The sequence below is a fragment of the Mytilus edulis genome, chromosome 1 (genome assembly GCF_963676685.1).
Source record: "Mytilus edulis chromosome 1, xbMytEdul2.2, whole genome shotgun sequence".
Lineage (NCBI taxonomy): Eukaryota > Metazoa > Mollusca > Bivalvia > Mytilida > Mytilidae > Mytilus > Mytilus edulis.
Genome location: NC_092344.1, coordinates 59,519,095 through 59,535,150, shown reverse-complemented (window position 1 = coordinate 59,535,150; position 16,056 = coordinate 59,519,095). Strand labels below are relative to the sequence as shown.

The window sequence follows — 16,056 nt, the reverse complement described above, 5'->3', positions numbered from 1 at the left end:
TAGAGATGGTGAGTAAAATATCCTCAACTAAAAAAACTTTCAAAACAAATATTACAAGCTTGAAAATAACTGGACTCCATTGTGCAGCCTAGGTCACTCACAGAAAAACCAACAATGTTCTCTCTTCTCATAAATGAATTAGAGTTATCCCTCTTTATTTGTAACTTTTCTTACTTTGAAATTGCTATAAATTATTCTAGTACAAATGTAGTTCTACTGGCTCAGGTTAGAATAATTAGCTTATGGTTGTCACGAGTGCTCTTAGAAATCAGTGAGTATACTTAATGTCTATTGCCATTTAATGAGTTATTCTTATTTACTGTTACAGCACTGTCAAACAGATTTAGCACTGAACAGAAGCATGTTTAGCCCTGCCAAATTCTTTTGGGCTTAATTCAAGAGCATGTTTTGGAGTGGTTGCCTTTGTTTGACCAGTGTCATAATGTTGGCTTAATGTTATTTGCTGAAATCAGGTCCTCAGTTTTTTCCGAGTTGAGATGACCAATGATCATCTGCTTGTTGCTACTTTACCTATGATGTTGTTGTTAATTTCATTAAGGGAGTTCTTGGTTTCTAGCGATAATTTTTCATATCCCTCTACTGTGCTCAGAAAGGAAATTATAAGTCAGTAAGATCTAATGAAAATTTCTTTAAATATTGATAACCTGCCTTATACAACACCTGAGTATTCCAATATCCTGCTTTAACCAACACATTTTTCTGGTGCCAAAATATGCCTATCTTTGCAGAAAAAACCTGAGTATTCCAACACCCTGCTTTATTGGACATATTTTTCTTATCACTCAGTGGGTGAAATCATGACTACTTTACTAGCAAGAATTTGTCTATAAAGAACAGAGCATGTAAATTGGGAATGTGTCAAAGAGACAACAACCCATCCAGAGCAGAAAACAACCAAAGGCCACTAATTGGTATTCAACACAGCAATAAAATCTCAAAAAGATGAGCTTTAGCCGGCCCCTATTATATACCAAATACTGAATTTAAAAAAAATAATTACCATACTTGATTTATTTTTTGAAATACAATCAGATATATAACAATATATATATAACTCAATTATTTTTACTACATCATTGGCAATTTTTTTCTCTAGTTATTTTTTTAATCTCAAAATAATTTTAGGTTGTTCTACATTTCTGTTAATAAATGAATGCATTTAATTCTGAATTCTAAGTAAATGAGTTGAGTTGTAAAATCAGCAATGACTTATCATGCTTTAATAGGTCATTTTACATAAGTTTTAATATTTTTAAGGTTTATGACAATTCAAAAGTTTCCATACCACATTCTGTGATTTGTCATTAAAGCAATCTATATCAAGAGAAAGCATAGTTGTACAAATTAGGCATATTGCAATAAGAACAATTGTGGCCAATTTCAAAAACTAATGGCCATGGGATAATTTTTAATTTCATTTATTTTTTATATGGAACAATATCTTTAATAAATAAAATTACAACAAAATAAAACAAGCGTCAACAATAAGATTTTACAATGACAGGATTACAATATGACATTATTTTGGCAGTCAGAGCATGGTGATTCAACAGTAATCTCACAATTTCCATTTGCCTCTAAATTCACTAGTATTTTTTTCTGTTCGTTTGTTAATTCAGTATTTGTGGGTGAAAGATCTTCTAGACATTCATTTTCATGAGCTGGAAAAAATGAGTTTTGGGTATCTATAGAAGTTCTTTGTTCAATGTTTAATATCAACGGTACAGCAATGCTATTTTTATACACCTTGTTTTCCTCCTTTTGTTGTTGTTGTTGATTCAGCTGTTGTTGCTGATGGTATACTGCAATGTTATTCATTTCATGTCCTCCATGTCCATTGGCTCCACTGAAACGTCTATCCATGGACACACTCAGACTACGAGTAATTTTTCTAATCTCCTCTTTAGTAAGAACACATGAACAGAAGACTCGCCAGAATTGTTGACGGAATTTTTTACCAAAAAAATAATATGGCACAATATTTATAGCAGAATTCAAAGTGACTAATAAGTTTGAGATTTCACTGAATTTAATGTACGATATGGATTTTATATTCTCAAAATGTAAGGCATAAATCATACGTGATATTAAAGCAGGACCTTCACAAATCAAAAAAATAACTATCACACCAATTAACATAACTGTGGTGTCGTTTCTACGTTTTTCCTTGGCATTTATCAATTTGCCTTTCTTTCTTGAGTTATGTACAGCAATAATGAGAAATGTATTTAATACAAATAAAGCAATAAATGGAATTCCTGCAACACATGTTAAATAAAACCATATATGTACAATTTTATGAAAAAGTGGATTGTTTCCGAGTTCTGTGAAAGAATTTACGTAAGCCTCTTTGTAATTTATACTATTCATCATTTGATCTTGTTGGGCTTTTGTGAAATTTGCCGTCATATTGAAGTCTAATATTCCTCCCATATCAACATACGTTATTTTTTCATACTTGTATTCAAAGAATCTGATAAAATTAAATGCTATTCCTGCTAGCACAAGCCCTAATATCACCCATCTGGCACGTTTTATGCTACACCACCTTTCGGCTTTAAATGGATGGCATATCATGATGTAACGATCAACAGTAAATGCTAGAGTCAGCCATATTGAAGTCACTTGAAATGTAAGGCATGCAGCATGAACAAACGGAAAGGTATGGGCATAAAAGGAATCCGGAAAATTATTAACATCACCTTGAACTGGTTCTTTTGTATCTCGCCTTGCTAACAGCATTGTTAACAGAAGAAAAAGTGTATCACTTAAAGCTAAGGCATTAAGATACGAATAAGTTGAAGATCTCATTACCCGTCTCGTTAATATTATCACAGACATAACATTTCCCACAATTCCTAAGCAGCAAATGGTCATTCCACAGATACCTGACACATAGTATGTTATTAGTTTTCGCTGGTAACTACCTTCATAGTCTTCCCCACCATCAGGTGGTGTATAATCACTAAAATAAAGATGGCTATGATTTTCACTAGAATTGGTTGTGTAATTCCACACATCATTGGTTGTGAAGTCCTCATAGTCTTCCATCATGGTAGATTTCAACATTTAAATTCCATGAATAGATAAATTCAAAAGTCTGGTCTATATTCTTTTCCTACTAGCACAAGCCATATTCAACTGCTTTCACCAAACCCTGAAAATATTAAGAAAGAAACTTTTAATGGACATAGTTAAATAGGGTTTTATGACACTTTGTTTAATCATTAATTTTGTCCGATTACAAGTTTTATAAATAACTCCTTGGTCACTCTCAATATTTTACATTTATAGTACAAAAAATGTAATAAAAACATGAAAATACATGCGATGTTGTGCAAAGAAAAACCACACTTGTTCAAAATATCAGCAAACATAAATTTGCTGCATGACAACTCTCAAATGTCTTTCACTGAAACAATTATCATTAATTAAGATGAAAACAAAACAAAACAAAATATATTATCCTACCTTTATACAGAATTTGAGTAATACTTAAATTTCCGTTCCGACAAAAGAAGAGATGAAGGGAATGCCAAACCATGAAACAGAACATATGAACCACTCTATCTACCAGACACTACAGACAGTCCGACAAAAACACACTTGTACAGAAATGTTCAGTCACAAAATTATATGTTTAAATTAGTTTTTATTTAATACAAGCTGACAAAATGTTGAAGTTTGCCATGATATGGTTTCAGTAGCAAATAAAAAAAAATGCTAATGAACTATCTCAATCTAGAAATTATAATATTGCTACTAGTAGAACAACAGGTATGACATGATTCAAATTACTAATCATGCCTACATTGTTGATAAGGAGCTATAATACAAAGACACTGAACACATTATCTTTACAATTTTGAAATTAAAAGTAAATTATTCAAGAAAAATATGTTAATCAAACTAGTTATGACCTGTCCTTATTTCTTTCTGAAATGAATTAAAAACTTAATGTTCAAATTCTAATAAATTTTATTCAATGTTCAATAATACTGCCATAGTAAGAATACTTTGTTAATTTTCATTTCATTTTAATACATGTTAATTTTCAAAAAATAAATTATTCATCCCTCTAAATTCATCATTTAACAGAAGTTTAACTATTTGTACACTCAGGATACGAATATATTATGAATGAGGGGTACAATTATTACGTAGCATTTAAAAATGAGACTTGCTTGGATACAGAAAACCTTTTAATAATCAACTAAAAAAGTTAATCTTTTCTAAAAGCTGAATACCTCAGAATTTAATTGAGACATGACATCTCTGTAAAAAAATCCTACTTTTCAGTATTTCATTATTTTTAAGAAAGGGTAAACTTCTTGAATATGCTTTGCTGTTAGATAATTTTAATGTGCCTTTTTCATCCTTATCTATTATGTTGCTAAAAATAATAGTTTGCTTATTACAATTTCTTACAAAATATAAAAAAAAATATATATTCATTTCATTCTCAATTGTATTGTTAACAGAAATTTAGAAAATAGTGGGTTTATTTTTTACTTGATTGCCATCTGTCCTAACAAAATTTGAAAACTACCTTGTTCGACATTGTTCTACAAATTGATAATTCCTGAAGTATTTTATGGCAGAATTACAGTATGTTTTTATAAGGTTGGAATCAAAGTTATAATATATATAAACATCACTGACAGACACTGAATGAATCAAATTCAACTGTTTTTATAGTTATGTATTCAGTGAGCTTTTATCCAAAAGTAGATCAAATTCCCTAAATATATTTTTGATTCTTTTCTGAGTTACTAGAAGTGTCTGTTCTGGACAAATATTTCTAGGTTACCTTTTCAACTTACTTGTGATATATATGTTAGAATATTTTTCTACAGCAAAAAAAAAAAAAACCCCAAAAAAACAAGTTGCTCAATTTGCAGTGTCTAAATCAAACTCACGGTATGCATACTACATTTTTCATTAATTTCTGTCTAATTATTTAGTTTTAATAGTAGTAGTTGTGAGAGAATAAAAAAACATATCAGTAAATCATCTTTAATTATTGAGAATGGCAAAACAGGAAAAATGACCAACATCAATACACAAGTTCAACTATTGATGACCACAACAAAAGCCGTAAAGTCAGAAACCTCAGTGATATAAAAACTCTTCCGTTTGATTAGAGAAGACAAAGAGATATTTAAAACCATACATCCCATATTGATCTGACTGATGATAGACCACGAGTGACCACTGTAATTCCTTTAGGAGACATAATCTTGACAATTCAATAAGCTTTACTTCAGAAAACGGAGTATTACCTTAAGTAATAAGAGAAACTCAGCTAGTTTTTTCTGGGTTTATATTTTAGACTATTTTGGGTAGATTTCTGTTTAAACTAATTCTTAATGACTTAAAATCATTTCATTTAAGATAATTCACTGATTTCCACCATTACAATTTATCATGATTTCATTTAAGCTTTTATTTCTAAAGTATCGAATCAACTTGGTTTATTTTCTTATTTACTTTGCAGTTTCATGCATGTAGTATTGTTTGTTGTGTACATATGAATTTGTGAAATATTGCATCTTTTTCAATATTTTAATTTGTATTGGTTGTGTTGGAATTTTAAAATAACAAATTTTTAATATATATATTTTTTAGTTAAAAAAATGCTATAGTTTATGTTACATCTAATATTAAAGATATAACAAAATCTCAGGGAGAGAAAGAAAAAGAAAAGTCTAAATATTAAAATTCTGATTTACCAAAAAATGAAAATAATTTTCATTATTATCATTTTAATTTTCTTAGAAAATAAAAAAAAAAGAAATATTTGTAATCTATAGAGTATCGTTGTTATACAATTGAACAACTACCTTTTAATTGTATTTAATGCAATAATCTACATGTATTTTTGATGCATTAATAACATAAACTTTAAAAAAAAATAAAATATTTATTTAGAAATTATTCAATAACCTATTAAAATCTACAACAACATATGCAAAAAGAAGTTACATTTAATGTGATAAATCATGATCTTATTTGGCCTACCATTTATTTGTTGTGTATAATCCAATGCCTGATCTCAACACTATGAATGATCCATCGATAAGTATATAATTTTACTTCAGAATTAAAAACCAGTCATGCACCAACGCCTCTTTAATACACCTTCAACAATTTTATAAGACATCTACCGAGTAAAAAAATAGCTTTTGGTCGATATGCTTAATCTAATTGACGATGTATGAAAATATATCCCTGATGATTGGGCGGATCAGACGGTCCTATGCTAGACAGGGAATTATGTTACAACTCCACTTATAGATTTTCACTGTTACCCTAATGCAGTTTTATAAAAATGATGGTATTGTATCAGAACTAATTAAAATCCTTTAAAGGAGATGCTTATAAAGATGTGGTACGTGTGTTTTTACTCTTAGAAAACACATCATTTATAACAAACAAACTAGTCCAGGTTTCATATATCCACACAGCAATATATAGCAATTTCAATTAAAAAATATCTTTTTTCTTTTTGATCTATAAAAAGAAAAACTAATGTTTTCAAGGATAAAATTTTCTATCCTGAAATAACTTTGTCTTTTAAAGAAAGATTTACAGAACATTGAAAGATGTTGATATGCGGTAGATATTCATTTCTAGTCATTCATTGATTCTGAAGCGGACCAATATCTGACTATTAATATGATTATGATTTGTACATCGTATCTAACAATCATACTGTATTTGTCTATTTAACACCTCTACCGTACATTCAACTATTCTATACAGCAATAGATAAAACCTTACCAGAAATAAAAAAGACATTGACTTATCTTTCAAGCAAAAATGTTGCCGCTAATTTAAGACAGTTTATATGAAAGATATCTTTGATTAACAAAAAATGGTAGCTTATGGTTTAATGAAATAATCAGGATAATAGCCATGCACATGTCTCTAATGGGGGTACTTGGTGTCTGATGACACTCTGACTTTGAATAGTTCAAATTTCTATGATGTCTTATAAAGTATTATATTTGTTTTCAGAGGTGTTATTCCCATAACCTCTATGGCTGAGTGTGATTATTTGAAACATCTGAAAGCAGTTACTAATAATCTGTGATTAAGCAACTTGTGATTTGAACTGTTTTAAAACCTCTTTTTTTTTTAAACCTACGGAAAGAAAAAAAAATCAACTTGCAGAAACACAGGTCAAAAGATAAATTGATTACAATTTGAGAACACAACAATGTGTATTACATTTGGTCACCAAAGTTCACCGGATTTTTTTCAAATAACCAAGACATTTTACGCCAAAGCATAGACTATCAATTTCTGCTTTGATCGCAAACAGAAACCTTAATATTACATAAAAATTACCCTTCGGTGAGAAGAATATTTCATGCTTTTAATATGGAACAATCTGCTTGTGACATGTGACAAGTTTCTTAGATCAAAACTAAAGACTACTATAAATTCAGAAATTATTGCGAGGTTTTTATAATTGCAAACAATGTGACAGAGTTAAAAGCGGAATAGTTTAAACTCGCATTTTGAAATATTTTATATGAATAAAACAGGATTTTTCTCAAAATCATAAAAATTAAAATCCCATTTAAGTCTAAAATGACAAAATTGCAATAATAATTTCATGCACGCAATAATTTCTGAATTTACAGTCTATAAAATCTAAGTTTTTTAATGTTTCTACTAAATAACATACTAAAATAAATCTATGCTAAATAAGACATTGCTTTAAAAAAAACAAAACTTATTGAAATCTCAGAATCCAGCTACAAATCTTATATTGAGAAATATTAAGGTCACCTCGCTTTAAATATAAGAGATCTTGGATCAAGAATTCAGGTCATGTGTATGACTGAAGTAAAAAATTCTAATTTTAGAAGTCTTAATAATCTTCCTAACTAAATTTAGATTTTTAAACAATTGAAATATTTTATAAAAAAAGTTTTTAATCATTCAAAATTAAGTGAAAAATGTTCTTACCTACATAATGATATTAATCAGAAGCAGGTGTTCATGACATTCATATGACCGCACAACCAAATGTAATTACAAAGATTATTAATTTTAAAATCTTGCAAGGTTTAAATAAGATTATGCATTAAGAAGTAAGCCAAAAAATCCATGCACCCAATCATTTAGATAGAAAGCACTGCCAGAGGCCAGAATGACAATTTCTGAAATAAAATAATTATTTCATACACTTCTATCTGCAATATGTTTGCTTTAAATATGTTATCCTGTCTTTTTTCATTTAGAATTTAATTTTACATAATATAATGGGAAGAATATTTTGTGATATCATTTCTTTATTCAGTGGCGGATCCAGAACTTTTCCTAAGGGGGGGCCCGCTCCAGTCATGCTTCAATGATTCCCTATATAATCAACCAAATTTTTCCCACAAAAGTGGGGGGCCGGGCCCCCCAGGGCCCCCCCTGGATCCGCCTATGTTATTTTACTGTTTCAATTGAAATTTGGCTAGGGAGGGGGAGAGGGGGAGATGTTGTAGAGTTTTCTAAGATTCACTTTCAATGAAATAAGTTTATTTGATTTTTGTTCACTATGCATGCAGCCAATCTAGAAATCATTCAGTTTTTCTTTGTCTGATTAAGATAGTTGATAAACAAAAATAACTGTTGATCCCATTTTTCATGAATTAAAGATTGATTGATTTTAGTTGCTTAACGTCCAGTGGCAAATATTTCATGCATGTTCAGAACGAGAACAAGTTAACAATAAATACAATAGGTTACTAAGGTCCTGTAATAGAGACCATATGGGATAAAGTCATGGAAATTTAGACTGCCACTGGAAAATGAGGGAAAATTGGATAGGGACAGAAATTTTGCTGTACAACAGACTACCTACAGACCCCTCCAAGAGTTGTTGCAAGGGTTCTTTAGGTACAGGGAGCATTACACTATCTCTACACAAGGCATTAGATTTAATGTCCCAATTCTTACTGGAATTTGATGCATACTTGATACATCCTGCACAGCCAAATGGACACCCCATTTTGGAAAGGGTTTTACTGTCGGTCAGAAGAAGACCTGCAGTGACCATATTTCTATCCCACAGTCAACCTTGGGGAGATGAATTAAGGAAAAATTGTGTTTTGCATCCAAGTAAGTAAGTTTGTATGCCTTTGATTCTTTAATGAAAATTACAGAAATACAGAAAACGGAGGAAATATCAATTTTCAGAAAATCAACAACAGTTGACTTTAAAATTTATTTTTCCGATCTTAAATTAACATAACAAATATGTTATTCTTATTTTGTTGATTTAACGTAACAGCAGTTTTGTAATCTTATTATTTCCTTCACAAAATTCAAATTGAAGTGCAAATATTGCTTACATCACGTTCACATTCAATTGCAACTAGAAGTCCTATATTACAGCTTCTCAGTTACCATAATTGCAAGTAAAGATTCTTTCCTTTGAATTTTATGCATAATATACTTTATCATAGGATCAATTTCACACCAAAAGTGTGTTAATCTCGTATAATAGATTTAAATCTGATTAAGCTGATTATAAGCTTAGCTCCTCTTCAAGTTTAAAAGGTAAATCTAGTACTTTATACAGTTGTGACTATAGTTTCTTTCCAAATAAATGTTGTCACTGAATGACTATGTAGCAGACAAGCAAGAACTATTCGTACTCTAAATATTTTGATAATAAGTTACCATCCTTTTTTTCCAACAGTTTATAAATGTAAAAATACCCCCTCCCTCCATTTTCATTTTTTCCCTGTTCATTACAGAACCTTTATAAATGACAGCCTAATAACATAATTCAGGGGGGGGGGGGGAATTAATAGACTAGACAAACTACTACTTACATAAAAGGCCTGTCCATTTGATATATATAATGGAAACCAGACAATTTTTGTGTGTGTTTATTTCACAACCTGTCAGACTTCCATTCTATCCCTTTCTTTTATTTCGGGTTTCTTATGCTTTGAGCGCAGCAGTTCTATTGGGCTAGTTACTGATTTGCAGATGAACAATACCACGTTAATAGCAAAAATCACAAACATTTTTTCCTTAACAGTATACATCTATAGTTACTTTACAAAAAGTCATTGAAATGCAACTTAAGCAATCCTATTATAAGTTCCTCTGTTTCTTGCTTATCAAAGCACTTGTTTTTTTTAAAATACAGATTTTTAGACACTTTAATACTTCGTGGCATTTAGCTCTGTACGTGAGAAGACCAGTGTGTATTAAAATGACCAAAACCAATCTAGGAAATATCAAGTTAGTCCTTACTAATGTCAACAACCTTTTTATACACTTTGATTTTGTCACTTTTGTAGCTAAATAATGAAGGTAATGTGTGTAACTATCATAGTTAAACAATTATATCCAAACAAATCAAAATTGTAATTCAATATATCTGAATGATATAAATATAATTATTTTGTGTGTTGTTGTTGAAATATCTAAATTTTAAAAGTCAATCAAAATATGCAAAAACAAATTTAAATATCTTTTGAAGTATTACAATGAAATTCAATCTTAACCCTAGATTTAAAGTCAAACTAATTTCCTGTAAAGATGACTATAAAACCTACCTTATAGTATGAATTTATGAAACAATTAGGGTACTCCTCTCCTGCAGTGAAATGTTTACAATGACACGTAAATAAAGTTTGTTTTAAAAATCCATTCCACTATTAGATAGATTAAAAGTCAATCGGACACTAACTAGTATAAATTCATCATCATCATAGTCAAAGGTTATCTTCCTCAAAAATAATTATGCACATAAGCGTCTGTTTTCTTAAAAAAATGTTATCTTCATTCAGAGGAAGCATTTAGATGCAGCTGAACATTTCAAGAAGATAAATGACCCCTTTGGATTAAATTGAGAATTGACTAATCCTGTCTTCATCGTGACAAATCTCTACATCGTTCATCATGAGCAATGTTTTATGAACATTACATATAATTATGTAGTTCATGACATCTTTACTAGTTGACAGATCAAATAACAAAATGATTGTGTTTTACAGCTTTCCGTCTTCTGAAGGAATATATAGTTAATCCCACCTACTCCTTCAACGGGTCTACTTTATATTCCGATGATGTATAATTATCTGGGAATTTTTCTTCCCGTAATTATCAAATGACATTATTTGATGTCATTTTACGTTAAAGCTATGATTCTCAATCCCTAAGCTAAAAGAAAAATTGCCATAGAAAGTGTCTTCTATATTTGACTTTAGATTTGCTATTAGGCATACCGGTAATCATCTTAAGACAAATCACTGCTATACATGATACTTAATAACAGTATTTTCTGTTATCATCAATAACTGCTGTTTAATCATTGATATTCTTTGATATTCAAATCACCATAAGAAAATATTGTTGTGCCATTTATGAAACGAGACTAGATATATATTGAGGTTCCTTAGGAGCCTGAATAACTCACCTGGCACTATACACCCTTGTACTATCTATCTTAATTTTTTGCCATCCTTTTTTTTCTAGAAACAAATCATTCATTTAGAAATATATGCAGCTCAGTGACTTCGGGACATTCAAGGCCTTTTATTTTTTTATTTATTTTTTTTTTTGGGGGGGGGGGGGGTGGGGCACTCTAATCATGCTTTAGTGATATCCCTATATAATAAACCATTTTTTTTTCTCATCAGAAGGGGGGCCATGGCACCATGCCCTCCTACTTCTGCCTCTGTATTTAGAATAAAGATTATAAGCATGGTTTGGTTTTAACTGCTACCTACTTTAATAGATACCCTTTTCTTGGCAAATAAATTTTTCCATATACCATATGTACCATCATTGATATTCAAAATGAAGTACATATTTGGTATAGGTTTCTAAGACCAGAATAAAGGGCATCAACCTTGAAGAAACACTTTTAGATATTTTGTCCTTGGATTTGTTTTTACAATATGTACATGTATTTGTTTTATTAATTGATGAAGTTCTGAACTTTTAAAACATTTTAGTGGTAGATTAAAGCAAATAGATTGCGCAGGATTGTGTCTAAAAACAGAGTTCATTAAATGGAGATGTTTGCTTTGTTATAACCCAATACAAAACATAAATAAATAGATATCTTTTGTTACCATCTGCCATGTATCAAAAAATCAAATAGTTTTACTTGTACCAACAATAAAGTAAACATTGAACTTAAAATTTAGCTGATTGACCTTATGTTGCATTGTTTAAAAATTTCAATTAAAACTTTCTAACATGAGAGAATGAATTTCAAGGTCACTTAAATACAGATTTGAATTATCTTATACTAATGTCACTGAAATAAAAGTATTTTTATTTTCTTAATTTTGCTTATTATGTATAGTGGTATTTGCTATCAATGATACTTAGTTACAGTAACTATCAATAATCTGTTTTCATTCCATATCAACTGTGCTGTGTATTATTTACACAGCAACTGTTATATTTGAAAACAATTTACTGAAATCACCATTGGCAAGGATACCAAATCTCCTGTTTATATACAAAGAGATAATAATCCAAATTTTGTATCAATTGGATTGAGAATCTAAAAGTTTTGTTGAAATGGCCTTAAAAAATCACAACATCTCCAATGTAGCACACAAACTTAATTGGGAAGAGATTAACAAAACATACTTCACAGCTTCATTGACACATAATTACTATCTCACACTAAGTGACAATACACCATGTCAATCACATGCTGAAATCAGCCAGCAAAATACGATTGATCCACAATACCATCATGTACTTATCTCTATACCATTTCAGATTCTGTCGCAAGGCCTAGACAATAGATTAATTTCCTTTGAGCTTTCCTGAAGATAGTTCTCTTATCATGACGAAATGACAATTTGGTGTTCCGGTAAAATCTGCAGGTCAATGATTTCGTCTCGTTTGCATGCTAAAATTCTTAGTTAAATTAATAAAGTGTGTGAAGGTTGTCTATCCACTGGTCAATACTACTATCAAATTAGATTCATCATTGAATTCATCGACCATTTCATGACAGCAGCTCAATGACAGCCTTGACAGGAACTGTATAGTTTCATAAAACATGTAGAGGTTGGATTTTGTTGGTAGTTTAAATTGAACCAGATGCTCCGCAGGGCGCAGCTTTATACGACCGCAGAGGTTGAACCCTGAACGGTTGGGGCAAGTATGGACACAACATTCAAGCTGGATTCAGCTCAAAATTTGGATTGTGATTAAATAGTTGACACAGCATAGGTTTCTGACACAGAATGAATGTGTTCTAATGAACTTAAAATTTTTGTTTTCTCTTAGAGCAATTCACTATGCTGTTGAATATTAATCCTCTCAAAAAAATGTTTGAAGAAATTTTCTTTTTTATTTATGAAATTTCAAATGAGAAAAATTGAACCCAATTCTTTTAATCACATCCCCCTTTCCCTTATTCCAAAACTAATCTCAATTAAAATTTCTAATGGAGTTTGCAACAATAACTACTCATTTAAATACATCATAAAATATTAAGATGTAAAAAAACTGCTTGTTATCACTGAATGGTAAAGATTATTTTAATTTATCAGTTGGTAGTAAAAAGTGAATATACATTGTATATTGCATATAACAAAGATTTAAGTTGATTCTGGACAAAGAAAGATAACTCAAATTAAAAAAAAATCTTGCTATTGCACAATATTTTGCAATTAGATATTTCTTGCTTACTATTCTGGACAAAGAAAGATAACTCTAATTAAAAAAAAATTTGCTATTTCACAATATTGTGCAATTAGATATTCCTTGCCATTGAGCAATACTGTGCAATTGAAAAGACTTGCTATTGCACAATACTTAATATAATAATTTTAGATCCTGATTTGGACCAACTTGAAAACTGGGCCATAATAAAAAAATCTAAGTACATTTTTGGATTCAGCATATCAAAGAACCCCAAGATTTCAATTTTTGTTAAAATCAGACTAAGTTTAATTTTGGACCCTTTGGACCAATTTGAAAACAGGACCAAATATGAAGAATCTACATACACAGTTAGATTTGGTATATCAAAGAACCCCATTTATTCAATTTTTGATGAAATCAAACAAAGTTTAATTTTGGACCCCGATTTGGACCAATTTGAAAACTGGGCCAATAATCAAGAATCTAAGTACATTTTTAGATTCAGCATATCAAAGAACCTAACTGATTCATTTTTTGTCAAAATCAAACTAAGTTTAATTTTGGACCCTTTGGACCTTAATGTAGACCAATTTGAAAACGGGACCAAAAGTTAAGAATCTACATACACAGTCATGACAGTTAGATTCGGCATATCAAAGAACCCCAATTATTCAATTTTGATGAAATCAAACAAAGTTTAATTTTGGACCCTTTGGGCCCCTTATTCTGTTGGGACCAAAACTCCCAAAATCAATACCAACCTTCCTTTTATGGTCATAAACCTTGTGTTTAAATTTCATAGATTTCTATTTACTTATACTAACGTTATGGTGCGAAAACCAAGAAAAATGCTTATTTGGGTCCCTTTTTGGCCCCTAATTCCTAAACTGTTGGGACCTAAACTCCCAAAATCAATACCAACCTTCCTTTTGTAGTCATTAACATTGTGTTTAAATTTCATTGATTTCTTTTTACTTAAACTAAAGTTATTGTGCGAAAACCAAGAATAATGCTTATTTGGGCCCTTTTTTGGCCCCTAATTCCTAAACTGTTGAAACCAAAACTCCCAAAATCAATCTCAACCGTTCTTTTGTGGTCATAAACCTTGTGTCAAAATTTCATAGATTTCTATTAACTTAAACTAAAGATATAGTGCGAAAACCAAGAAAATGCTTATTTGGGCCCTTTTTGGCCCCTAATTCCTAAAATGTTGGGACCAAAACTCCCAAAATCAATACCAACCTTCCTTTTGTGGTCATAAACCTTGTGTTAAAATTTCATAGATTTCCATTCACTTTTACTAAAGTTAGAGTGCGAAAACTAAAAGTATTCGGACGACGACGACGACGACGCCAACGTGATAGCAATATACGACGAAAATTTTTTCAAATTTTGCGGTCGTATAAAAACCATATTTTTATCTATTAGACATACCCGTAAATTTTAATTGAAAAGTAAAAGCTAATTAAAGCTTTAAAGAAATTTAGAGATTTTAATTAGTTATATAAAATTTATTAAATTCATTGAATTTGGTGAATACATAGGGCAATTAGAGACATTGTATACTATATTGCTAATGTATTTTATCAAACAAATTGCAAAATTTAATGTAAGATAAAAAATCCATGAAATTTTAAATTAGGAATTATAGCACAATTCCAACAGAAAATTTGTAATTGCCAGCTTTTATACAATTAACTGGTATACAAATATATTTTTGCTTTATTCATAGTTGTACGAATAAAGTAGACAGTTATCCTTCTTCTTTGTTTGAGTGAATAGTAACGTTAAAATTACTGTTCCCATGACAGTTCATTTCAAGGTCTTACACATGTATTTAAGGATGTTTGCTTCTCTGTTTCAAAATAACAAGCATTTTAAAAGACTTTTATAAATAGATAGAATATAGATAAAGAATCTAAAAAAGCAGGAAAAAATGTAGGGTCCATAGCTAGTTTTCAAGATATAAGCCTTGAAAAGTTGGCGGGATATTAATCTCACTAAACTTTTTATAAATTTAACATTGTCACTTTCTATTCTTTTAAAACTATGAAAAAATAACAAGCTATTATAGGATTTTAGAATATGGCTTTTTGAACTATATGTTATTTTAAATCATAAACAGAAAAGCAATTGACCAATAAACCATGAAAATGAGGTCTAGGTCAAATGATAATCAGCATGATCATCATGTACACCTAACAATCATTCAATACAACAAATAAAGTTGATCTATTGCTTCGAGCACAAAAAATCAGACCAAAACACAAAAACTTAACATTGACCAATGAACCATGAAAATGAGGTCAAGGTCAGATTTACCCTTTCAATCATTCCATACACCACATATAATTGACCTATTATGTGGAGTATCTGAGGAATGGACTAATCAAG

At 30.2% G+C, this 16,056-nt stretch overlaps 2 protein-coding genes across 9 annotated transcripts in view; both read right to left on the bottom strand.

Annotated features, from left to right (window-relative positions):
• Positions 1 to 16,056, bottom strand: part of LOC139514487 (general transcription factor 3C polypeptide 1-like) — a 227,791-nt gene that overhangs the window by 31,963 nt on the left and 179,772 nt on the right. The gene's annotated exons all lie outside the window — the stretch shown is intronic.
• The window catches only part of LOC139514544 (FMRFamide receptor-like), a 136,759-nt gene continuing 122,126 nt past the window's right edge, over positions 1,424 to 16,056 (bottom strand). For 6 of the 8 annotated variants that reach the window (XM_071303934.1, XM_071303919.1, XM_071303952.1 and 3 more), the window contains one exon: positions 1,424 to 3,178. In XM_071303934.1, the coding sequence (XP_071160035.1) occupies positions 1,528 to 3,090 (1,563 nt within the window). In that variant the 5' untranslated portion in view covers positions 3,091 to 3,178 and the 3' untranslated portion in view covers positions 1,424 to 1,527. Of the gene's footprint in view, positions 3,179 to 6,042; positions 6,656 to 10,598; positions 11,077 to 16,056 lie in introns of those variants that run through there. The other 2 variants (XM_071303967.1, XM_071303960.1) reach the window with 2 other exon arrangements.